This window comes from Hibiscus syriacus, unplaced genomic scaffold (assembly GCF_006381635.1).
Source record: "Hibiscus syriacus cultivar Baekdansim isolate YM2019G1 unplaced genomic scaffold, ASM638163v2 tig00110704_pilon, whole genome shotgun sequence".
Lineage (NCBI taxonomy): Eukaryota > Viridiplantae > Streptophyta > Magnoliopsida > Malvales > Malvaceae > Hibiscus > Hibiscus syriacus.
The window spans coordinates 318185-344177 of NW_024062830.1; the positions used below are offsets into that span (position 1 = coordinate 318185).

At 31.9% G+C, this 25993-nt stretch overlaps 3 protein-coding genes across 4 annotated transcripts; all 3 read right to left on the minus strand.

The window, feature by feature from the left end:
- Nucleotides 1-1109: 1109 nt before the first annotated feature.
- Nucleotides 1110-3819, minus strand: LOC120138671 (putative serine/threonine-protein kinase-like protein CCR3). Its single transcript, XM_039154093.1, has one exon. The coding sequence runs from the start codon at nt 3659-3661 to the stop codon at nt 1256-1258; it is 2406 nt and encodes an 801-aa protein (XP_039010024.1). The 5' UTR covers nt 3662-3819; the 3' UTR covers nt 1110-1255.
- Nucleotides 3820-11935: 8116 nt separating this feature from the next.
- LOC120138624 (carboxy-terminal domain RNA polymerase II polypeptide A small phosphatase 1-like) lies at nt 11936-14313 on the minus strand. The gene is made up of 7 exons (XM_039154056.1): nt 14211-14313; nt 13856-14172; nt 13328-13456; nt 13119-13239; nt 12952-13033; nt 12479-12632; nt 11936-12381 (listed from the first exon to the last, which is right to left on the minus strand). The coding sequence occupies exons 2-7, from the start codon at nt 14159-14161 to the stop codon at nt 12247-12249; spliced, it is 927 nt and encodes a 308-aa protein (XP_039009987.1). The 5' UTR covers nt 14162-14172; nt 14211-14313; the 3' UTR covers nt 11936-12246.
- Nucleotides 14314-16384: 2071 nt separating this feature from the next.
- LOC120138617 (serine/threonine-protein kinase ppk15-like) lies at nt 16385-20156 on the minus strand. Of its 2 annotated transcripts, none has more exons than XM_039154049.1 (7): nt 19717-20156; nt 18220-19063; nt 17823-18102; nt 17597-17704; nt 17170-17448; nt 16924-17067; nt 16385-16834 (listed from the first exon to the last, which is right to left on the minus strand). In XM_039154049.1, exons 1-7 carry the CDS (start codon nt 19997-19999, stop codon nt 16661-16663), a joined length of 2112 nt encoding a protein of 703 aa, XP_039009980.1. In that variant the 5' UTR covers nt 20000-20156; the 3' UTR covers nt 16385-16660. The 2 variants fall into 2 exon arrangements, with proteins under 2 accessions (XP_039009980.1, XP_039009981.1); XM_039154050.1 differs by having other exon boundaries at nt 16661-16834; nt 18220-19025; nt 19717-19873.
- Nucleotides 20157-25993: the final 5837 nt, after the last annotated feature.

A 25993-nucleotide genomic window follows, 5' to 3' on the forward strand; every position in this document is an offset into this window, starting at 1 on the left:
CTAAAATAATGTAAGGGATTACATGTTATATCAACAATGAAGTATGTGTGGATCTACACAAGAGTCGTTAAAATTTTAAAAGATGAAAGTAACAAAGTATATAATTTAAGGATTAAATTTGTCATTATATATGAAATTTAAAATGATTGCACAAATCAATTAGATTAAAATTCGTTAATCAGTCATTAATTTAGTGACAAAATTATATGATTATCTTCTTTTGTTAACACCTAATCTCAAATTTAAATCTTAGATAATATATTCCCTTTGAAAAGGAAATAGATTAAACACAAATTAATTTTAACAAATATAATGAATTTAAAATTAAAAAATCTTCAAATCTAGGCTGTCTAATGATATGGATAACCTGTGGGATTAACTGTAATGACCGAGCACTAGTGTAACCCAAAAAACATTTTATACTAATCCAAAGTCAAATGCCTTTACGTGTGCATTTTTTTAATGTCCATTTCATTAGAAAATGAGTTTTGTAGGACCATTTCAGTGAAGGGAACCCCATTGTTTGGGTTGAAATTTATAGGGAAACAACCTCGAAGCCCCATAGCTGATGCCAATGTGTATGTAACTTTCAAACCACACGCCCTAAAGTGAAGTTACCCTAACAAACAACTCAATACTTTAGAGTACTTTTCATAGATATATTCATATCCGACATTTATATTCAAATTGTCCTTATATATAAACATAATCTGATCTTTCTTTTAAATTCAAAACTGAATCGAAATAGATAAAAGTTTTAAATTGGATCCGAATAGTTAAATTTAAATCATTATATTAAAATGGTAAGCGTAATTTCGGTAGTTGAAAACTTCAATGTCCAATTTGATATCTAACGGATCCTATTATAAGCACAAATACCATAATCTATTCATAATACAAAAATTGATGATCGAATTTAACTATCACCATTTGAGTTAAACTGAAATTTAAAAAAAAATACAAGTGTAAAGATTAGAGATTACCAAATTAGAGTACAATAATGTAATATATGCACAATATAGGGATTAATAGCAACATTTAACCTAAAATGAATAGCAACATGAATATATCATTTAAATCATTTCTCCTTGCTGTCAATTTTCACAAGATCCTACACTACAACTCAAATATTGTGGGAAAACAAAATCAAAATCAGATTTTCTAAAAATCTTTACAACTCCAAAAATAATTGGATAAATCATTGATGGAAAAAATTAATAAAAAGTAAATAAATTTACTGTAAGCGGAAAAAAAATCACTCTGAAACAATTTCGAATCCACCACTAGAGATGCTCCCATGGCTGCCATGACAAACGGTCACAGCCCTTTCCAAATTACAAACAATGTCACTAATCGTTGGCCTCTCTTTCCCTTCCAAATTCACACAATGCATTGCAGTGTATGCCATCAGCTCCACCGCTTCGGCTTCGTTCATCTCCGGCGGTCCCACTCGAATATCCAAAACCTTAGCCAATTCACCTGCCATTATTGCTGGCACTGCAAAATCTACCAAGCTCATTGGGTTCCCTCCGTTCTCTTCATTCTTGAATATAGCTCTCTTCCTCGTTAGAAGTTCCAACATTACGACTCCGAGACCGTAGACATCGCTCTTTGTTGTTAGTACGTTTAGACCGTAGTATTCCGGATCAATGTAACCGACTGTTCCTGCTGCTTTCATCGGCCTATAATCTTGGTCGGATTCTGGACCCATCATCGAAAGTCCGAAATCAGAAACCCTTGCTGTCCAGTTCGCATCGAGTAATATGTTGGAAGACTTTATATCCCTATGGATTATCGATGGAACTGCGTAATTGTGAAGATATTCGATCCCTCGGGCCGCATCCAACGCGATTTTGATCCTCATTTTCCATGAATTCAGCAAGCTACTGGCTTTTTCGATGTTGTTCTTGTTGTGTAAATGATCATAAAGCGCGCCATTCTTCATGTATTCATAAACCAGAAGCCTCTCATCCCTTTCTTCACAATACCCAACAAGCCTAACCAAATGCTTGTGATGAAGCCTGGATAAGAAGGCCAGTTCTGAATTGAATGCGGTCTCTTTCTCTTGGTATTTCTTCGTCTTCTGGCCTGTTTCGCCTCGTTTGATCGCTACATCACGCCCTTCTACCAACTTTCCCCTGTAAACGACGCCAAAGCTCCCAGCACCAATCTTGTTTTCGAGCGAAAAATTATTGGTCGCCGCAGCGAGCTCGGCCAAGCTGAATTCCTCAGCTCTGTCAGCATGTTTTGATGATGTGCCACTTCTTTGACGCTTCATTGATCTCGAGCCCTGGCGTCTGATCGTCAATGACCTCGATGGAGGACCATTGTTCGATCCCGGACTACCATTCGAACCGGCTCTAGTGATAGTTGGCTGAACAGAATTATGCACCTTCTTTTTCCCAAAACAAACACCAGTCCATAAGCAATAAACAATAGTACAAATCCCCATAAAACCTCCTACTGATCCAACTATTGCAAAAGCCAATAACCCTCTCCTCAACTCTCTAGAGGGCGTTCTCTGCCTCGGAACATCGGGTATCGATGGTGGTGACAATGGCGGAGGCGACGGGTTGGTTAAGTTAAAACAGGGTGATGGTCTACAAATGTTACCAGAACCAGAACAAAGCCTGCTCGATTGAGGATATAACCCACATTCAGTACAAGGAGAATCAATGCAAGGACCTGGTAAAATTTCAGCTCTCAAAGGTAACTCGTTAATGGAGGAATTCGAACTCGGTCCGGGCCAACCAAGACCCCAACAAAGTACTGAAAAATTCCTGGTAGTAATTCCACAAGTGAAATTCAGACCAGCAACAATAGATTCAAATTCGATTCCTTCGACAGCACTCTCGTTCATTGAACCCCAACAAACAACTGTCCTAATCGTTCTCCTAATTCCACAGCTAAAACCATCACCAAGAGCTAACCCTGAAGCAAACCCCAATCCTCTGTTTAACGGAACATCGAGTTGACCCGTTGAGTTATTTCCTCTACAAACTAACTCACCGGCTGCGTTAACTCCACAAACATGGGAAACCCCAGCTTCGATGTTCGCCATTGACATGTTCCCGAATTGTCTTTCTATCTCTTCAGCCACTGAGTTACCCCAACACGTTACTCTGCTGTTTTGACTCGGAACAATCCCGCACGAAAACCCAAACCCGGATGTGATTTTATCCATCGCCAGATTAACATGGGGTAATCCCCCGCTGTTATTTCGATTATCCCTGTCAGTTCTCCAGCAGCTTACCGGCGGTGTACTGTTCCTCGCCGTCGCGCAAATCTGTTCGTCGCCGATGGAGAGTGATTGAAGCAGGGCGGTGTTGTTATTGTATACGCGTTTAGTGGGAAAAGATTGGAGACTTGTATTTGTATCCCAACACAGTAGGCTATATCCCCCGGACCGGAGGGCGCAAAAGTTGGTTCGGCCACCGGCGAGGGCGGAGTAAGAGACGTTAGGTTGGATAGGGATGACGGCGGACGAGGATGCGCCTCCTGCTCGCAAGCAGATGATGCGCTGATTCGGCTCCGATGCTACGATGGCGCATACGGTGGCGGTGCCGTAAACGACGGCGAGAGTCGAGCTGGATCCTAATGCAAGAGTTAACACCGGGAATAAGAAAATGGCGAAAAGCAGAAGGAAGCTTAGTTTCGTCATCTAAAATGATCAAAATTAACGGCGGGGGAAGTGGCGTTTCCGCCCGTCAGCTTCATTTGGCGAGCAGGAAATCAGAGAGGAAAAGAAAGGAAAGAGCTTTGAAAATGAAATCAATAGTTTTTCAAGAGAGAGAAAGTAAGAGAAAGCCTCAGTTTTTAAGTGTGTTTTAAGAAGAAAGGAAAACTGCGTTTGGGGAACCAGAGGATAATTAAGTAATTAATTAATTTTAATTACATGTAACAGCCTTTTTTTACTTGCCATATTATGAAGATAATATTATTATTTTTGTTGATACATGTTTCAAGTCCTTGTATTATTTATATATTTAAAATTTAATCTTTTTATATATATTTTTCATGAATATTTTATAATAATAACTATTTGAAAAAAATTAATACTATTATAAAAATAATTGAACATTTTTCTTAAATTATAGGGACTAACTTTGTACTATGAGCAAAGTAAAATGACCAAAACCATAATATAACCTTTTTATTTAATTTTATTTTCTTTAGATGAAATCTTCAAATATAAGATTCTTGAGTAATATTATGAGATACTTTCAGATCTAAAAGTTATTTCTAGATTTGGTTTCTAGATTAAAATTTGAATTATTCAACTTTTTTTCAAATTAAAATTTTAAATTAGTTTTTATTTTATCTTTAGTATGCTTTATATATATATATATATTGAAATAAAATTAAATAACCTTTAACTTGAAATTTGAACTCACAAGAATACTTCTTTTATACACTTTATATATATATTCACATAATTCTAAATATTTTTTTAAGTCTTAAATTAAACTTTTGCCCTTTTGGGGTGCTGAAATAAAAACAGTATATTTTGGAAAAGCCAAACAATTCATGCTATGGGAATTGAAGATAATAAATAACTAACTCGCGATGATTTGTCACTCGCTGTATAGGACCAGCACGTGTTACCATATGAAATATATCACGCGCGTACGCGGTGAAAGCTACACGCTTGAATGGTCGACGGTCGACACTTGGGACACGTTGACACGTATCATTGTATTATGAAACATGTTACCTAATATTGACCAAATTGGTCTTTCTTTCTAAGGCATGCATTCTCGATGGTATCAAACAAATGTGATTTAAATGTTAAAATTTGTTGTTTTTATACTTTAAAAGTAAGAGTTTGAACATAATATTCAATTTGTTCAAATTTATCATTTTATATATATGCGAACAAAATTTTATATTATATTAGACATTAAAATATAAATTTATAGAGAGTTATATTAAAATTTTAAGAGTACAAAAATTATTAAGTGATCATAATAATTAAAGAGACTGTCATTCTCTCTTGAAGTTTCAGATTTGAGCATATACATTTGTAGGGTGTATGTGCATTGCTAACGTAGGATCATCTTCATATTGGGCCTTTCTAATATTCGATCTAGATTTGTTAATTAATAGATTGAGTACCAGTAGAAATATAAATAAAATACTTAAATTATATAAAAATTTAAAATATAAAAAAATATGATTGCCTTCAACATCGCTCAATTCATCTTTGATTATTAGGGATGGTGAATTGGCCACTTTACTTGGATCTAATGAGTTTCGATCCAACTCAATCAGATCATTTGTTTGGCTCAATCCGACTTATTATCATGCCTATGATTATTTAGATTTGGTTACGGCAAATTTTATTTTAATAGTTGTTGAAATTCAATTAGTGTTATGACTATATTTTTTTTAGAATCATCTATATCTAATTTATCCATTACTAGAAACTTCAAAGTAAGACAAATTTTATAATTACCTTTTTTTTATTAAGTAATTACATTAAGCAATTTATGCGGGATGACTAAAGTGGATGGTTGCAACTGGAGTTTTGTGTGATAATAATGTGCCTCTAAAAATTAAGAGAAAGTTTTATAGAATGGTAATACGACAAGCGTTGCTGTATGGATCAGAATATTGGGCAATCAAGAAGGATCGCGTAAGGAGGATGGAGGCCTCAGAAATGAGAATGCTTCGATGGACATGTGGAGGACACTGTGGGACATGACACTAAACTCTGCAATTAGAATGTCCATGAGAGTGGTGCATGTATCCGAAAAATTGAGGGAGGGAAGACTACGGTGGTTTGGATATGTCCTTAGACGACAACCGTTGGATATCGGTCTATAAATGACAAAATCGGTAAAGAGCTACCGGATATGTTGATAGTATCGATACTTTATTATAAATATCGACACTTTTGGAATTTAAAAGAAAAGAAGTTATAGCGTCAATAAAATGTCGATACTTTATAAAAATGTATCGATCCATAACAATATAACAGGTAAAAATATGACAAAATCGATCTCGAAATGACAAAACCGATAGTAAAAAAGTGTGCTTGTGTGATCATTTTTATTTCAGAATTTTTATTTTTTAATACAAAAAGTTGGATATTTTAAACAAAACCCAGTAAGAAAATAACAAAAACTTTACAGTAACAAAAGAATAACATTGGGAAACCCATTATGTTATCAGTTTCTTAAAGAACAAAAACCCAGAAACAAACATCTCTCAATGCAAACTTATGATATACTCTTATTATCTCCATAGGATAAAGTTAGGCCAGTTTTAGTTTCTTAAAGAATAAACTTATGATTGAAGAACCCAAACTGGTGCACGCATAAATGTCGATGCATTTATGAAAAGTATCGATTCAAAAAACATCGAAATCGATAATTATTATGTAAGAGGTAAATTTACAATGTAACCGGTAAAAATATACTGGTTAATTAATAAATAGGTTTACATTATGTATCGACACTCTTTAAATATGTGTCGATACTTTTTCCCAAAATGAAAGCACAACAAGATGCACGCATAAAGTGTCGATACATTTAAAATTGTATCAATCCCAAAAACATCAAAACTGATAATTATAATGTAATATGTAAATTTGCAATGTTACCGGTTTAAATATACCTATTTAGTTAGAAAATAGGTCAATATAAGCGCTACCTATTATATTATATAAGCATTACCTAATATATTATTGTACTTGATAATATTTCCGGTTAAATAATATAACATAAACGATCTAAATTTTAATCAATCATTTGTTTAACAGATCACACTATATTTTAACCTTTTTTTAAGCGCAGCACAACAAAATCACCCAACTTACTCAGTCAAACAACATGAAAATTACGGCTACTTTTCGTTGGAAAGTGATGGAAAAGATTAAAAAAATAATATAATTATCATAATATTAATAATATTTTAGTTGTTTTTAAGTAATTTAATAATCGATTAAATTACGATACTAACTAAATTGATAGTACATATATAATTTTAAATACTACCTGACACCTTTGATCATGCATTTACATTTCAATAGAGTATATTAGATTGATCTTAATTATAAAATAAAGCACCTTACAAGCTAATAATAATTAATTTTTATTTTATTAAGAAAACAATAGACAAAGATTATGAAATATCCATGCGTAATCTAAATTGTGCATAATATCCAAAACAAACACAAAGTATGCATTATAAAACAATTAAAATAATATTTATTTTACAATTTTATATAAAAAATTAAAAAGTTTATTTTGATAAATTGAAAAAAAAATCCTTTTCCTCCACAATTTTAACCTTATCAACAAGTTGTTATCTACTTATTTATCCTATAATTATTAAACGTAATTTAAAATTTAAATATTGAAAATTTTCATTTTTAATGAAATGATATTTCATTATTGAACTTACCTTAAATTTTGATTAGGACATTCATTTTTTTAAATTCGGCGGGTTTTAATTAGATCATATATAGATAGGTTAGTTTTTATTTTAAAAGTTTAGACTCGAATAAGATTAAATTCTTTAAGGTGTGATCAGATTAGATTTGGATTTATGATGAAAAAATTTATTCAATCTAATCTAACATAATATCATGATTATCATTTCATAAATAATTTATTATTACTCTATACTAAGGTATTTTTTTCATTTAAAAAATCGAAATAAAAATGGTTGGCTATGGCTGCTGCTCGTATTAAGTTGCTTTTCTTTTTGAATAATTTGACGGTCAAATTAATTTATTCAACGGAGTTATAGTTTATTGACCATAGACTTCTCTCTTTCTTTGAACTTCCAAGAGTAGTTGTAGTTGTTGTAAAACCAGGGAAATGTTAATTAAGATAATATTTTTAATTTGGTATTTTATACATATTAATCGATTCCATTTACTTTCCCACGTGGTAAAGATTATATGATTTTTTATATAAAAAATGAATATTTTTCAATGATATGATGTAAAATTAACTTAGGAAGATTATAAAGAGGAGTTCCAGAGTGATGACCGTTTCTCAATTGAAAATTTATGATTCCATGACTATAATGTTTCGAATTTTATTATTATGCCTTTGCCCACAAGTTGTTAAGCTTCTACTATCAACAACATAATTGATATAATAAAAGAACATGGTCCATATGATCACTTTCCAACATTTTTTTTAATAAATCCAACAATCATAACATAGTATTTCACCATGTGTATATTATCGATTGAATTTTAATTTAATTGATATTGTTATTTTTATAATTGAAGATTAGTAAAATTCGATTTGTTCAAGAAAATTTAATTTTTTTTATTTTAAAATTTAAATTAGAACCATTTAGTACCATAATATTATAAATAATTATATTTAAATTTGAATAGATTCTCAAACAAATGTAATTGATTTGACTCTACTTGAATTTAATAAACATGACTCGATAAAATTTCAAATAATTATTGAATGGTAAAATGGTACTCATAAACTTGATTAACTTAATTTTTTTTACTCGATTGGGTGGGTCGAATATTCACCCCTAATTACAACATATATAAGTAAACGTGACCTCGGATACGTTTAAGCATACAATATCCTTCAATTTATTGGTAGTGAGAGAGTATGGATAGATTAAACCTAATATAAAACGTGTATATGTTTGTTTTTTATAAAATGATAATAAATAATATTTTATTATATTTATATATTTATAATATAATAATCATATTCTGATTATATAATATATATATATATAACATATGTACCAAATATATATTAATAGCATCTTCTGATTTTATATTATATTAATAACATATGGGACCCTAAACATGTTAAAGGGTAATCATAGCTGTTTCCCAAATGGTATAAGAACATTTGTTTTAGGTAATAAAATTCTTTAAAGGGATGTATTTTTTTTTTTCGTTGAAAAACAATAATAAACAATGGTCACATACTATACATTATTGCATATTATATGTACATCCTGTTGCATACTTTAGCATCAAATCTTTACTACAATAAAATGTAATAATCTTATATGTCTTCTCCATGTGAGATGTTCCGATTCCTTTTAATTAAAGTCTCATTCTACGTTGTCCTATCCTATTGGTATGTTGGTAATCACTCGGTAATAGATCTGTCTAGGGATGATCAGGGCTATGGTCTGTTTACAATTTTTAAATAATTACATGTTTTAGTTATTTTTAATTTTGTATTTTTTATTGATAATTTATTTTCGTTCGTCTGGAATTATATAAGTTTACCCCTTAACATAAAATTATGTATTTGTTCCTGGTAGGGATAGATAGAGGGACGAGGGCGAACGAGGATAGTTGTCCCATAAAATTTTCAAATTCTCGTATACTTTAGATTTTTATATATTTTCTATTGATAATTTGTTTTCGTCCCTTAAAAATTTATAAGTTCACTCCCCTCTAAAATTTTATAGATTCACCCCCTAATAGAAAATTATGCGTATGTTCCTGATCTATGAATATGTTGATTATACATGAATTTAAAAATTTGATGTAAACCTAACTAATAACTAAGCTAAGTGACATGATATGTAATGTAATTTACCCTTAATATTTCCTCATCCAATTGTGTAATACAAGAAAGGAAAAAGGCAATAAAAACCTGGAAAAGAGTATAGGGCAGAGAGATAGTGTGGTGTGTTCTTCTCACTTCATATATGTATGTGTAGAAGCGTTTAGGCTGCTTTTGGGCACTTATATCTAAGCTTTTTGCGACAGGGAAAGCTGTAAATAACTTAAAATCCAGTTCTTTAAGTTTCTAACATTCTGTCGAACCTATTTTATACAAATTTGAAGCATGATTGTCCAACTGAACTAAACAAAACAAAACCCATCCCACTTTCATGTGACCAATGCCCAGGTTGTCCCTTCTTGCGCCTTGATGTTCAATATTGTCGCGCTATTGGTTCCCACGATGTGACAAAATCAAACTAAGGTTAGGGTCCAAGACAATAATATAAAGTGAATCAACTGAATGAATTCAATAGTTAAAGGGAGTGTGTTCTCCCTTGAAACTCTGAATTCGAATAAGTGCATCTGCAAGATGTGTATGTGTTGTTCAAAATAACCATTGGTTCCTTTCAAGTGCTGGGAAAACATGTAATGATAGGATTCTTTTAATTACAACCAATCAATCGATAAAATACTCACATTTCCAAAGACGGAATCAGACATAAAAAGTATTTGGGAAAAAAAAGAAGGTTAAAATTCAATTTAATTAACCTTAAAACTATAGAAACCTACAAGATGATTAAATTAAAAATCGATATAAAATATAATTTGACTACTTTCAAAATTGGTAAAGATATAAAAATAATTAAATTAGAAAAGTTAAAAGATAGGGACTTAATCTGATTAATCTCAAAATTAATAGGAATATTAAAAAATAACAAACAATAATGTTAGTCATTAGACTTTAAGTTTTATATCGATTTTAGTACTTAACTTTAAAATGCTTCAATGTAAGCATTGAACTTTGATTTTGAATTTTGAAATGATGTGATAACATGATAGATTTAAGACTAACATGGAAATTTAAAAAAAAAATATTCAAGCCATTTTCTTTATCAAATTAGAGTTTTCCACCTGTTTTTAGCCATCGTTGAAGAAGTTATTATTTGACGTCTTTTGCAGATATCCTAAACACCAATAAACTCATCTAATCATCCTTTATCTTCTTATCAGTTTAGATTTTCTAAAATTTCTTTAAAACTCGTAAAATTAAAAAGAAAAACTATTATTTTTTGGTGTTTTGAGTGTTTGTTCAAAACTTCTAACTGTGAGAAGCATTCTTTCTAGAAGAACAACATACCTTGAAACTATCTTCATTACATAGTCATCAGAGGATAGTAGAACATTAGAACGTCAAACTATTAGATAGATCTTCATCATTTTTTTGTAAGTTTCAAAGAAAATCAATCCGAGGAGAAGAAAAAAAATATTGAAACGTTATACGTTTTATATTGATCTTAATGCAAGTATTGGTGATGGGCAATGATTGATCGACAATGTCAGTCAGAGAAGTTGATAATTTTCTGTAGAAAAATGGAAAAGAAACGATCACATCATCACGACATTAACGATTTGACGTCCTAATATCTTAACTTGACTCGAAACTAAAGTCCGTTGCTTACATCGAAGTGTTTTTAAAGTTTAGCGTTAATATTAAAACGATTCAAAATTCAATGCTAAAATTACAAAGAGATCTCAAGTTTGAGCTTGAAAACACAAACATTCTATAACAAAGTTTTAAAAGTCCCGTGGGATGTCCTAAGAGGTTGTCCTAAAATACAAGCGTTTTGCCTTTTAGCCTTAATTGTACTCCAGAAATAAAGGCTAACAGGGAGGGAAACTAATTGTTCTCAGAGACCCTTTATTTTTGGGGCATTGGTAAGTAGAATTTGGGTTACCTACCCTAACCTTTGAAAATTTAACAACCTCAAGTCCATGCAATATGTTAACAGGTGGCCACCATGCTACGACATTAGCATTTTGTCTATTCAAGGTACATTCGTTGTCAAACAAGTACGCCCAAGCCATGTTTGAACCGAGAGTTCACTCCATTTGGTTCATTGAATCACTTTTAAGTGTTTGTATGGAGGGACGAACGTATAATTTTATGTTTGAAACGAATTTATAGAATTTTACAGGTGAAAACAGATTATCAATAGAAAATTTGAAATTTTCAAGAGAAACGACCGTCACAATCTATCCATGATTGTATTACTAGTCTAGTATTTCATGTTTGGAGGATTAACTGACAGAAGATCTACAAGTAGTTATTACTCATTTGTTTCGAGAAATTTTAAAAGCTGAATCGTATCAACCCAAAACTAGTCATATCCAAATCCACACATATGAAAATGGATCCACCCCGAACCTACAATAAATAGTAACTTAACATCCGAATTCGTAAATTATGCAAATCCGTAACAAAAAACAAAGGATCTATAAATTTACAAAATTCCGAAAGCTATATAAACATCCAATAGGATTGCAAGCCTATAAACAGAGTTACAATATGAATCGACAATTTTTGTGTGGATCTGAATACATAATGCCTCACCTAATACAATACGAGATAGCATCCGATTCATCCCTTTGCAAGACTCCGGTGGCTTTCATCAGCCTGTCCGGAATGCGGATGCTACCTATAAAATTTATGGTGCCTTTGGGCAAAGATCGGTAACGGAAAGAAAGTATGCCGAAGAACTGACCGCCTCGCATATGTGATCTTCCTCCTACACTGACCAACCAGAAGCAGGGATACCCTGCTTTTGAAACCATTCCGGCATGTGGAACCTGTCGTAAAGAAACGGTCTCACGTCTTTCTGCAGAGAAAGGTGCTTGAGAAGTGGAAGGAGGACATCCAGAAGCTTTTCAACATAAAAACCAGAGGTACACAAACAGAACGTTATAACAAATCGATATTCAACGAGGATAACGAGTTTAAGATGATGTGAATCCCGCTACCTGTGTATCATGCGGCTGCCCTGCAGAAAAAGGGATGCATGGAATCCCATTTAAGGGTTGCAATAAGAAACTGAAAGGATTGTTGTCTACAATAACAGTTTGGCATAAGTTCTTCGATAGGCATGAGAGGTCTTTCACATGCTCCCGATACTCGCTGTTGTGTTAGAAGGAAAACAACAAATACATCACGAAGAAGTTGATTTCTTACACATACAACACAGAGGAAGCACAAGATTGCCCTAAAACATCTAAAGCCTCACACAAACCGAGTTGAGAGTTTTCAGGCGCTAAAACTAATTCCTAGTGCGTTCCACAAATACAAATGTTATCTTAAATAGGCAATGAGATATATAAATAACCATAAGTATAATTTCCTACACAAAGTACGAAAGGATTTCATAATTTTCCATCAACAAATCCGAGAGTATGCAGGCCGGAAGATTATAGGAGCACAGAGAGGAAGCAGTACTTACGTGCAAATTGTAGAGGGCCTATAAAGTCTAAGACTAAATCGATTTTCTTTATCAATTCTGTCAACAAGCGGTCTAGCATAGCCTGTGGGTAGCCATTAACAAAATTCATGAGAAAATGAATGAAGTGATTTGTTAAAAACAAAACAATGTCTAATAGTTGAGCAAACCTTCAAGGCCAGCAGTAAACAGCACAAGTTCGGCAAATTCACTTAATTGATTCAAGAATTCCTGCAACCCCGGGCGCTCGAACACTGTTACGTAACTGATCTTAGGTTTCCCTTCGAATTCCTTCAAAGATCAAAGTACCCAAATGACAAAGCTCTTACATAAACATCACATCATTTAAAACAGAGAATTGGATTCTTCATATGCAAACCTTGTCTGAAGATACACATTCCAGTTCAAACCACTTCAATCCGGCATCCGTTGCTTGATTACGAAGGGCTGGTGGAAGACTAGACGTCTCGTACGCGCAGACGAGAGTTTCATCCAAGTCGAGAACTACCTGCAAAAGCAATGATCAAACCTAGAACATCAATCATACACACTATCTTTTGTTTTAAAGTTTCACAAGGTTGGAACACCTTACCTTGAAAGTAACCAAACTTGGCATCTTTATTACTTCTTAATAGAACTTTCCACATCCAAAAATTTTAGGCATAATAGACACTTTACTAAATTGAAAACCTACACATGATATGATTCCTTTTGTTACTGACTTTACATGTTGAATCCCCAATAGTGATTGATTACGAATCAAAAATTGAATTTAAAGAACTGACATGTTCCTTTCAGCCCATGATTTTAATTTGAAATTTTAAAAGAACCGATGAGATTGCATTTTGATTGCTTAATTTAAAGAACATAGAATAATACGAGTAAAAATGAAGAAAAAAAAGTCTACCGTGAGTTTTTCGACGCGGACACCGCCGGCAGGAACAGGAGAGTCCAAAACGGCAGCGATCTCGACCGTAGCGGGGGACTCGATCTCGGTCGATTCAACGACCGGCAAGCGCTTAAAACGGTGCGCTGAAGTCGGAGTCTCCGTCGTCGTCGATGAAGAAGACGAAGAGGAGAGCAAAGGATATTGACCGACGGCTCTGATGATCTGAGCAAAGATCTGAACAAAAAAAGCGAGCCAATTCAAAAGCGCTCTCCATACTTGCATAGACCGAGGCGTATACACATCGGCCCGAGTCAACTCAGCCATTTCGGAGGGAAAAAAAGAACAATTCTACGCGGTGCGGATTGCGGATTGCGGAAGGGGGTAAGGCTTATCGTGCGTAGGGATTGCTAAAGTGCGCGCAGTTAACCGGAACCGGAACCGGTTCGTTAAATACGTTTAGGACATTAAAAAAGATGGAGCTTTGTTCTCTCTCTTCGCTAAGCAGTTTTTTATCAGAGGTTGTGGTCATGGTGGTGATTCGAGAAAGTGATGTTTACCCACGCGCTGAGACAAGCGAGTGACAGGCTCTTTCATTTCTCTTTTTATAGTATATAATTTGGGACAAATCATTTTGAGGACTAATTATTAAAATCATCTCTCTATTTTATAATAATTGGAAGTTTAGTCTCTATTACTTTAATTTATCAAAATGATCCCCGTATTCTTTTAAAAAGAATTGAGAACTTAATCAAGTCATTCGTACAATAGTTTAACTTGAATTATTGATTTTTGTGAATTCAATTCATAAAAATGATAATGATGGCAATTCTAATTGCAGATTCATGTATCTAAAGATGTTTGATCTATTTTTTTACATATTTGGATATTACAGATTTGGATAGTATTCTATTTTAGATATTAAATTACTATTTCATTCGAATCTAGAGTGGATACTGATAAACACCTTTAAATATCTATTATTTGTATTTATATTTTTATGCACACATGGATTTTGAATTCATATATTTGAATAAAAATATAGATTGTAAAATAAAGAAAATATTTATTTTTGAAATGATTTAAACATTGGACATCTAAGATTTTGGATGATTCATATTCATATTTTTGGAATTCAGATGATTTAAAATTTATATTTTAGTTTAGATATTCGATGAGTAATAATACTCAATTCATATTTATATTTATATCCATATAGTAACAACCGAAATTTTGTTATTGAAAACATTCCAAACACTAATTTTTGTTAAAAACGTTGGGGGGAGATTATTTGCGTAATTTATTCTTCTAATTAAAATGCCTCACGCGCTGAAAGTGAGAGTGAAGAAAGGGCAATTGAGCCGATGGCATGGAGCGTCAGGCAATGAGAAGAGACAACTTTGGGTTGTTTATGACACATTGTGCTGAGAATTCCATGTCAGGAACGAATCTATTGTGTTTAAAGCTATGCTCCTATATAATTTTACTTATTACAAGAGTATAGAATCACCGCGTGTAATCAATTCATATACATTATATTTATGTTAAAACTAATTTATTACTGTATTATCGCTGTTGTATTTTATAAACGATGTTTATATTTTACTATTGATACTAATATTTTTATGAATTTTTTAATTTTTAAGGGTCTCAATAATAAATCTGTTCTTTTTGAATTAATGCTTAGATTATGGTGAGCTTGAGCTTGAATTCAATGGAAAAATCATTGTTGCAAAGCTTTGTTCTTTACGACAATAATAATAACTTTTCTTGAACAACGTTCATGAACTTCTCTCTCTTATTTGACAAATTTTTTTATAGAGTACTCTATTAATCAAACTTGTCTGCTTGTATTTTGGCTTGGTTAAATTTCAGCCATTGATTTTGATCTTTTCCAAATTTAATATTAGTTGTTGTCATTACCCAAACCTTGTCATAAGAGACCTACAATATGTTTTGCTTAAACTAAAGACATATTGAATGATGTCTTCCTTGCTATATTTTTTTAGATGAAAACAATCATTAAAATTTTGACTACTCTCAATTTGTTCCATGGAATTTTTTAACCAATGATAATTATCACATAATTTTTTTAATCTTTATGATGATAGATTTTATCATGTCATCACCTAAGATTTTAATATTTTTGGGCCTTAAAGGAGCTTCGTCCCTGATAAGTGTAGATACAGAGAGATAGTTTTAAAGAGTTTTACAACAAAAGAATCCTATGGTTTTGGAAGATCAAAATAAAAAAATTCAAATATTTCAACATATCAATGGAGTTGGATATGTTTCTTTATTTAACATTTAATATATTATTATTGATTATTTTACATGATAGATTTTGATTAATCTAATTTATATTGTTTTATTTTGATTCTAACAAACAACTGATCTTTTGTATCCGCCGTTGTTACTTGATGAACAAGGTAGTATTTGCAGGCAAATTAAAACATAGTATTAGAACTCAATGATGGAGGAGAGATTAAAAACAGAACTCCCCCCCCCCTTTTCTAGAGGTGTAACAAACGAAGTTCAGAGGAACATATACAGTAACCGGAGCAAGTATCGATTCGATTGCAGGCGAAACAAAAAACAATCTATATATCTATACATGTATGTAAGCATATACAGTAATTGGCATTAAGAGATTCAATCAATGAATTAAAAGAATGTTAATAAACATGAAGTGTGATCCACTTTTTTGCTATACATAAAACCAAAATCGATATCGGAAATATGCTCGTCTCATAAGATGTTGCTTGATGAGTGTGTAATATACTCTCAGAAAGCGGCATTCCTCTGCCGATCTGGTTGAGTTCCGGTTTAGTACGAGTGGGAGAGCCATCGGTGTTGTAATGCCTCCCTCGCAGTTGGGCGCCTTTCAGGATTCATCTGAAGCAAGTGTCTAACGAAATCGATGAACAGCACATCAGATACTTGAAGATGCTGCTCCAACGAAGACTCCTCGGTAATGATGTATTCGAGTTGGTCCGTCTCCTGGATAGGAAAACAAACAGTATGAGTTCATCGTATTAAATCGAAACATATTGAAGTTGTACTATTTCTAAAAGGAAACCTGAACAAACCTCGTTTATATGGTACAAATCATATTCTTTTGTGAAATACTTGTATGTCTCTTGCCCGTTCTCCAACATCTCCATATCGAAAGGGCCAAGCATTCCAACCATCCGCGCGAGGATCATCACGACTGCATCATTTGGGAACAGCACCTATAAAAAGACATAGGTACCTTAATGAGTAATGGTTTAAATCGTTTCCGAGGAACAGTTGTTTCAAATGATCTGTAGCAAACATTGGAATTAAAGACATACTTCCCCTGAACATAGCTCAGTAAGGATACACCCCAGAGACCAAAGGTCAATCTTCTGGTCATATGGCAGGCCAAGGATGACTTCCGGGGCTCTATAGGAACGAGATTGAACATACAGACATAGATTGTCGGTCCGGAAACAACTGCTTCCGAGATCGATAATCTTTATCTCACATCTCCTATAACTTTTGATAAGAATATTCTCGGGCTTTAGATCGCAGTGAATAATTCCCAACTCGTGCAAGTAATCAAGTGCCTCCAAACACTGACGAGCTATGATCTGTACGAGAGAATATCAACAGCAAATTATTCAAGGTGAACCTAAAGTGCTATCCACTTATACTTCAGAAACATATAGGTAACTGCAATCGAGAGAAACGAAAAACTAAAAGAAGAGTGCAGGCAAGGTGGTAGCCATTCGAACGAACCTGCGACCTGCTGAGTGTAAAATAAGCTTCTCCACCCGATTCTTGATTGAATTTCTGAAATTCATACAAGTTTGCTCGAAGCAGTTCACAGACAATGAAGAGGAGCTCCTGGACCGATTATTTTGCACGAGTTTCAAGATATCATTAGCATTAATAAACACTTACGGAATGGTTCTGCCAGAAACTCAGAATGAGAGGGGTGGCAATAGCCATTTCACTAACGTACCCGGTGATAGAAGTAATCGTAGAGACGTAAAATGTGGCACTTATCTCCGGGATCGTGCTTATTAACAAGCTTTAGAAGCTTAATTTCATCCAAACTCTGGTCGAAAAAATCTTTGTCGTTTTTAATGATCTTCAGGCAAACATCGATCCCCATGAGAAGATCATGCGCTTGAACAACCTTACTAAAAGCAGCCGAACCTAGGTATTCCGTTACATAATATCTTCCGGCAATGACACTATTTAGTAAAATAGGCAGGTCCTTGTTTTCTTCGAATCCAGTTCTGCACATGACATAATATACAAGTTTGCTAAGCGAGATGCATTAACCTGCAGCCCATGTCTTGAAATATCTATATATTAATTCAAACTCTGAACCACACTAAGAGTATAAAGCTAACCTGTTTTTCCTGTGAATGATTCGTAAATCGAATACTTCGTATTCATCCTCATTAGAGTACATTTGAAGTTCATATGTAGCGTCACCCTCTTCATTTGCAGTAGCCTCAGGTTCACCGAGTTCTCCATCTTCAACTTCATTACCGTCAACTGTATCGGTTATTAATTTTTCCTCGGAAATCTTGTTCGCCAAGTCAGAATCACATCCAAAGCCATCAATCAAATCATTTGAACCCCTTCTGGCCGAGTAAAGGTTCATTTTTAATATATGTTCAGAAGCTCCATTATGATCCACATCAATGTCTCCAGCAACATTTACTCGAAAATCATCAAAATATGTTCCTTTAGAGCCTATATACCCGAAGTTCAGCGGATTTTCATCATAAAGACCTGGTCCCTCAGAATCATAAGCACAGTTCTTCAACTCGGGTTCAAAGTCACCTTCAAGCTCATTACATTTATCAAAATGATAATAACCCATAATTCGAGCCTCGTCTTCTCCATTTATGTTGGCCATATTCAAAAGGCAAGGCTTGTCCAAGTAATCAATGCCGTCTTCGGTTCGAGATCCGTCGGACTTTTCATATGAAATCAGCCTATTATCATGTTGCATCTCTGACTCCGACGTTGTAACAAACTTATCCTGGCTAGGGAAACTGTAGAAATCCGACCCAGCGAAGCACGGAGTCAAGAAGTGGTCTTCATCTTTATCCTCATGCCAAAACAAGTCGTTCTGCATTTCAAAATCCGGATACTCGCGTGCCGTTCCGAACTGAGATAATCTATCCGAAGAAGTATCAGAATCATCCTGAGATGCAGAATGAAGTCCATATGGATTCACAAAGTCTGCAAACAAGAAAAGAAAAAAACGGTTGGACTGCTCTTATGCCTCTATCAATTAACATTCACCTCCCAGCAGCCATGTAGATATCGAAAATAGAACCAAACAAATAACAGTAAAAATCCTATGTTACTCGAACTTGGATATGAGTGTCGGATATAATTGGAGGACGGATGGAGAGCCACATCCCCTTCGTATATGTGTCGGATACAAGTGTCGATTTTAAGATTGGAATATCAGTTACAAAGATCCATTGATGAAGAAAAAGCAGTAGTAGCAAACAAAAAGGATGAAATTTCTTGAATGGCAGCAAAAGGCTGTGTTACTCGAACTTGGGATGAATCAAGGGGGTGCTGAGGGCGGTGGCACCCCAGCAAATTTCAAATTCTCGCATAATGTATTTCTTTTGATGATCTAATTTTGCATGCCTAAATTTTTAATATACTTGCTAAAGGTTGATATCGTAACGCAAAATCTTGTGGTCGTCTCTAGGCGAGTTTCGGATATATTCGGAGATCTATGTCCGCATACGTGTCGGATAATTCGAAACTGAGATCAGAATATTATATTAGCTCTAAAGATCTATTAAAACGAGGACAGTAATTAAACTTACTATAAACATGAACTGAGATGAACAGATTAACTATTTTCTTCTTACCTGAAGAGCAAACATCACTAGAAGAAGACCTCAAGCTGACGAATTCATCACCATCGGAGCCCGACCCACCGCTGGACTTCACTTGCTCGTCCCCCTCCGATCTCCGGATTATCGCCGGAATCCTCACCGGCGGCGGCATCGGGAACAAGAACTTCTCGAAATCAGAAGCACACACCTCTTGCTTTTTCTCCATCACGTCTTGTTCGAGAGCTTTCACGGCTTCTTTCAAGCCATTTTCCCTCAAGAACTCGATCACGGCTTCAACTTCGAAGCTCGCCTCCATGAAAACAAAAACACCAAGAAAAACCAGCAATTCTCTCTCTAAGTGTTTTTCGTGTTTTAGGTGTCGTAAGTTTGGAAATTAAGTGATTTTCGAGAGTCAAAACTGGAAAACGACATGAACAGATTGCCATGTTTAAGCTCCTGCATTTTTACCCCCTTCGTTGTGAAACCATGAAAAGAGGTAGAGGCTGACAAAGGGTTTAACTGGGTTTTTCTTTTTTGTGGGTCCCATTTTCATCTTACATACAAAGATTTTTTTATATACATTTCCCTAAATACAAAAACACTTAACCAATTAACTGACATTCATGTTCCTCTCGGTATTTAAATTTGTTACTTCTATAAAAAGAGTCTTTTAACCACTAATATCAATTTATTGGTGAAATATTTTTTTAAATTATATATTAAAATACATATTATTTAATAAACTTTTTTTCTTCAACAAACTATTTTATTACAATGTCATGCATTTTAATTTATTTAAATATTAATTAAAATATATCTACTAATTTATAATATGTAATTCAAATCATTTATTAATTAATATATATTAAATGATATATAGAATTATTATAGTAAAAAATTTCAAATTTATTTTTCTTCGTTTATAAAGTTAAATTTCAATCATATTTTAAAAATTATTGTGTTATCTCATTTTTATGATTTATTTAAATTAATTTAAGATAATTATTTGTATTGGAAAGGACAAAATAAGTATCTTGAAATACTTAAATCACTGTCTTTTAAGAAAAATAATAAAGTTTCATAATCATAATCGATGTTTGAATTTCGAATTTGTCAATTTTCCAACATAGAAAGATGCTTCCAAACAAAGGTAAAGAGGTACTCCTCCCTTTTTTTAAGAAAATTTTAGGAGCATTTATATTTTTCTAATTTTGACTTGTACTCCTAGGACAAATTAATTTATTGATGACAAAAATTAAATTTGACTGAATTTAATTATTTTAATAATTGTTTTAAATTCAAACATGAGAAATATATAAATAAGTTTAATGAATGAGTTTAAATTATTTAAATTTTAATTTTAAATCAAATTTAAATTAAGAAATAAAACTTGATCAAATTTAATCAGAACCGTAGATCGAATTTCGAACCGATTTCCATGTATTACATTTATACCCTAGTAATTGATAATTTGGTGTGGGGGACCATAGGTTATTTATTTTTATTGGTGCAACCTACTTTTCATGGGGCCATGGGATTATAGCAAAAGTAAATATATATAGATATATATATATATATATATATATATAAAGTTCATGACATAATGAAATTATATTCTTTCCCCATGAATAGTGTGACAACTACAACCCTTTTTTTTCACTTTCTAAGTTTCTTTTCCATGTGACCATTAAAACAAAAGTATGTAATTTTCCCCTTTTGTATTTATTGCCACCTTTCAATTTTCCCTTTCATAAATTTTAAATATCATTTAATTCAAAAATATAAGAAAAAACCCTAAATTTAAAAGTTTATGAACATTGATGGAATGATAATGGAATAAGGGGAGGTAGGATAGTAGGCTGCCCCCAACACCAGATTGAAAGCAGCTTTCGTGGGAGACCTCCGACAGTCAAAATTATGAATTGCCCACCGTGTGACTCGATCCCACAACCACAAGGTTAAGAGCCTTGTGCTTTACCAATTGAACTAGACAGACAATTCAATGATCAATTAAGAGTGTTCAAATTAAATTATGCTTTGAACACTAATCATCGGTTGATATAATAAGATAAGTCGTTAGATCCTTAAACAATAACAAATATTTGAATTATGATGTTATGAATGAAACAAATTGAGTTGTAAGAATTATCTCTATAATAATCTTTACAATACTAAATTTAAATTTTAGGACCAATAAAGCATAATAATAATTATACCAAAAGAATATACTTTGAAATAATGTGTTTGAAAATTTGTTATGTCACTAAATTAGAATATGACTAAAGTTTCAACCTAAAAGAGGGTGTTTAATAATATAGTAGGTGAGTTGGTCCAATATTGGGACAACATGTTTGGCCAAAAATCCAACTCATCAATGTCCATCTAAACCAATACTAGCTAGCTAAGAGGTAGGTCAAATTTATTTTCAAAACTTTAATGGATAAAGATCTAGTTTCGCAATCATGTGGCATCAAAACTACGGGTTAGCTTAAATTATTCATTTTTGCGTCCTTTAGAAGGTGGATTTCAATAAATATGGGTTATAATATTAGAATGAATTAATTGCATCATGTATATCTAAAATACGATCCTTATTTTAAGTTGGTCTTTAATTTTTTTTAATATTTTAATTTCATTATCAAATTATGACCTATTTTAAATTAATCTCTACTTTCGAATGTTTCAAATTCATCCTCAACCCAGGATTCTCATTCTAAATTAATCACTCAACTTTTGAACTTTCCAATAACGTCTCACAAAATCATTCAAAAGTTTGGGGATGAAATTGAAACATTCAAAAGACTGTGACCAATTTAAAATGAGAGTATTAAACAATATTGAAATTAAAATATTCAAAAGTTTATGATCAGTTTAAAATATAGGTTATAATTTTAAGATGTGTGGTACAATTAACTCTATTAGAATTATAAATTTAAATTCTTCAATTTTTCTTAGTTTTCTTATGGACTAGTAGGGAGGGGTTGTCAATTTTTGAACTCAAAATATGATGACATAAAGCATTTACATAATTACGGAGATAAATTTGTTTAACTTTGAAATTAACATGAACATAAGAAGTATTTAATTAAAAAATGAAGATTAAGATTTAATTTATGTAATTTTAAAATATAATTAAACTAGAAAAATGTTGGATAAGGCTTACTTTCACTGATTTTAAAATTGGCAGGGACTGAAATAGTAATTTCAAAATATTATTAGGGACTAAAAATTAATTAAGCTCTAAACCTTAACATTCTTTGAAGCGACAATTAAACCAAATATGGGTTAGCTTTTTCCTTGCTAATAATCAAACATTATTTGTTATTATTGTCATTTTTATTTATTAATATGTTCTAATGACAAGAGCATATTTCTGTAATATTTTCAAGACTAACAAACTTTTGGGCATGTATTAGGCGATGATAATTGTTCATGGACAATGGAAAAGAAATGGTGATGGTTAACATCGAACATGATTCATCCTTTATAATTTAGATAGAATATTATTAAGAAATAATATGAATATATCGATAATTATTTAAGAATAAAGCACAACTCTCAAGAAGAATTGACTATTGACCAAGAGTGGTTGTTTTCTCGTAAGTTCCATTAATATATATTTGTTATGAGTATAACAGTGTTGATGAAAATTAATGATTTTTTGATGGGTTTCGTTTATATATATTATTATTATTATAATTTTTCAATCAATAAATTAATATACTAATAATGTATATAATTAAGACTAATTGATAATGAATTTAACTATCATTATTTAACAATAAAAAAATAAGAAAAAAACCATGATTTTGGAGATAAATCAAAGAAAAAAAACATGAGTGTAATCAAAGGTGATGAAGTAACACATAACCTACCTTAGAATACTATTATGTATGCAACGTGATGGGGTAAGGTTGGAGAAGACAAGTTGATGATGAAGCAAGAATTAGCCCACACGACCGTAGCTTTCATGTCAAGCTTTTATTTTCATTTCTCCAACCTTATATATATATATATATATCTTATCCATTTTTTCTAAATTTTGTTTTTTTATATAATATTTTATGTCGATGGGACACTTGCTTAATTAAAATAAAAAAAGTTTATGAATTTTGATATATTAAATTCTTATCTCGCCATATTTCAGTTTAACCAAATATATGATATTTATTAGTTCTTTCAATAAGATTCTTAATAATAAAAAAAAGGCCTAAGGAAGGGTGTTAATGGATGGGTTCAAGTTTTTGGTTGATCTGAATTTAGTCTTCGTATGATATCTTTTCATTTGTCATTCGATCTAATTTGATTTAAGGACACTTTATATGATCTAAATTCGATTTAACTTTTAGGGGGAAATTTTATTTCTAACCTGACCCAAAATATATATATATATATATATATATATATATATATTTTTTGATAAAATAAGGACCGAATTGAAAGATATAGCAAGGGATATATTATTTCAACTATCTCTAAATATATAAGGGATAACTATTATCTCGACCATCAAATAATGAATTTTTTATTTTAAACTCAAACCCAATCTAATATTTATTCTTTAAAAAATTATTAAATTTGACCTAAATTCAATTTTTCTTTTAAAAAAATGAACCTGTAAAATCGAGTGAGATCAAAACTCTTCGAATCTAGGTTCTATCTTCAAGGACATTTTTCATAAAAGATGAAAATCTTTTGGGTTGATTATGGATTATTGTTTGGGTTAAAACTACCCATGTAATTGATGGATCAATTGGCCCAATATTGATTCGAATGTGGCCTCAAAAACTTTAAATTATGGGTTTTAAGTTCCGAAAGTAGCCTAGTTCAATGTTTGGATATAATCATGATTTATTCTAGATAGGTCAAATTTATTATGAGTCCATATACATAAGTTTCGAAATTAGTCCCTATACTTCAATCCTGATCAATTTTGGTTTATATATTTTTTTAATTTTCAAATTTGAGTCACGATACCAATAATAGAAGGACAATATGATTAAGCTATATGACTTAAAATGATCAAGTTAGATGACATGAACTAAACCTACAATTTACACTTAGTACAGAGACTAATAACATAATTTTGCTTAATATATTTAACAATTACTATTTGAATTAGAATCAAATTTAAAAAAAAATAAAAATATAAAGACTAAAAATAATCAAATTAAGTACAAATAAATTAAATTTACCAATTACAAATAATATATGACCAAACTTTTAAAAATAATAATTTTTTAATTATTAAGATAATTTGATTTATACTAAAAAATTATAATATTATATGAATAGAAGTGGTGAAGTCAAATGCACTGTTGCATCAAGTGGTGGATCTATAAATTTAAGAATGGTGGTCTAAAATTTTAATTTAATTTTCTTAAAAATAATGGGTATGCAAAAATTATAATTTCTTTTTCTTTAACATGTTAAGTTAAATTTAACCAATTTTTTAAAATAATAGGATGCACTTGGACTTAATGCATCGCTGCTGGTTGCATCCAAAATGCAACTCAGTTAATCATTGCTCTATAGATACAATGATACTTGCTCCACATGTGCTCTTTAGACCCTAAATCCCATCGAGACATTATGGGCCTTTTGCTGCCGTCTTTGTGTTGAAAATTGTGGTACATTTTTAGTGAAATACGACTGTCCCTTTTAGAATATAAAAAATCTCATTATTACTATTACTTTTAATAAAATCACGCTAAATGTTAAGTTTTAGTTTTATTTTAATTATATTGTTAAAAAATAATAATAATGTGTCACTATAAGATAATGTTATATTATATAAGAAAATAAAAATAAAATATCACGTCAACACCATCATTAAAAAATTAATGACGTGTGATCAAAATAGAATCAAAACGTAATATTAAATATTATTTTTAAAAACATTAATAGTTAGATGACTAAAAAAGAAATTAAGTAATAGATGAATGACCAAATAAATAATTTACCCTAAATTATTTACTATAAGATGTATAAAATAAAATAATGAAATGCCAATAATACTATTTATATGAACTGATATATAAATTATTACGTCAGTGTCGTGAAAGAATAATTCTCACTTCATTATATTTCTAATTTTGCCTTTGTTAATCATATATTTAAGCAAAAATAAAAATAAAAAAGGTAGAAGAACAATTACGTATAACAAAATGAGGGGAAAAAAACAGAAATGGAAGGGTGAAGTCTGATCTTATAGCCCTTTATGCGACAATGGGTGCTAAAGCAATATTTCAACCCCATTCCCACCTTTCATTTCATATTATTAGAGTATCTTATTCAAATCTTATTCCAT

Excerpts from the sequence above, each read along its gene's own strand:
- LOC120138671 (XM_039154093.1), bottom strand. The coding sequence starts at position 3,661 with ATGACGAAACTAAGCTTCCTTCTGCTTTTCGCCATTTTCTTATTCCCG.
- LOC120138624 (XM_039154056.1), bottom strand. The coding sequence starts at position 14,161 with ATGGCTGAGTTGACTCGGGCCGATGTGTATACGCCTCGGTCTATGCAA. Across the intron at positions 13,457-13,855 it reads TCCGCGTCGAAAAACTCACG|GTAGTTCTCGACTTGGATGA; the intron begins GTAGACTTTTTT and ends TTGCTTTTGCAG. Across the intron at positions 12,633-12,951 it reads AGGCCCTCTACAATTTGCAC|CGAGTATCGGGAGCATGTGA; the intron begins GTAAGTACTGCT and ends CTAACACAACAG.
- LOC120138617 (XM_039154049.1), bottom strand. The coding sequence starts at position 19,999 with ATGGAGGCGAGCTTCGAAGTTGAAGCCGTGATCGAGTTCTTGAGGGAA. Across the intron at positions 17,449-17,596 it reads TTACACTCAGCAGGTCGCAG|ATCATAGCTCGTCAGTGTTT; the intron begins GTTCGTTCGAAT and ends TCTCTCGTACAG. Across the intron at positions 17,068-17,169 it reads CTGAGCTATGTTCAGGGGAA|GTGCTGTTCCCAAATGATGC; the intron begins GTATGTCTTTAA and ends GTCTTTTTATAG.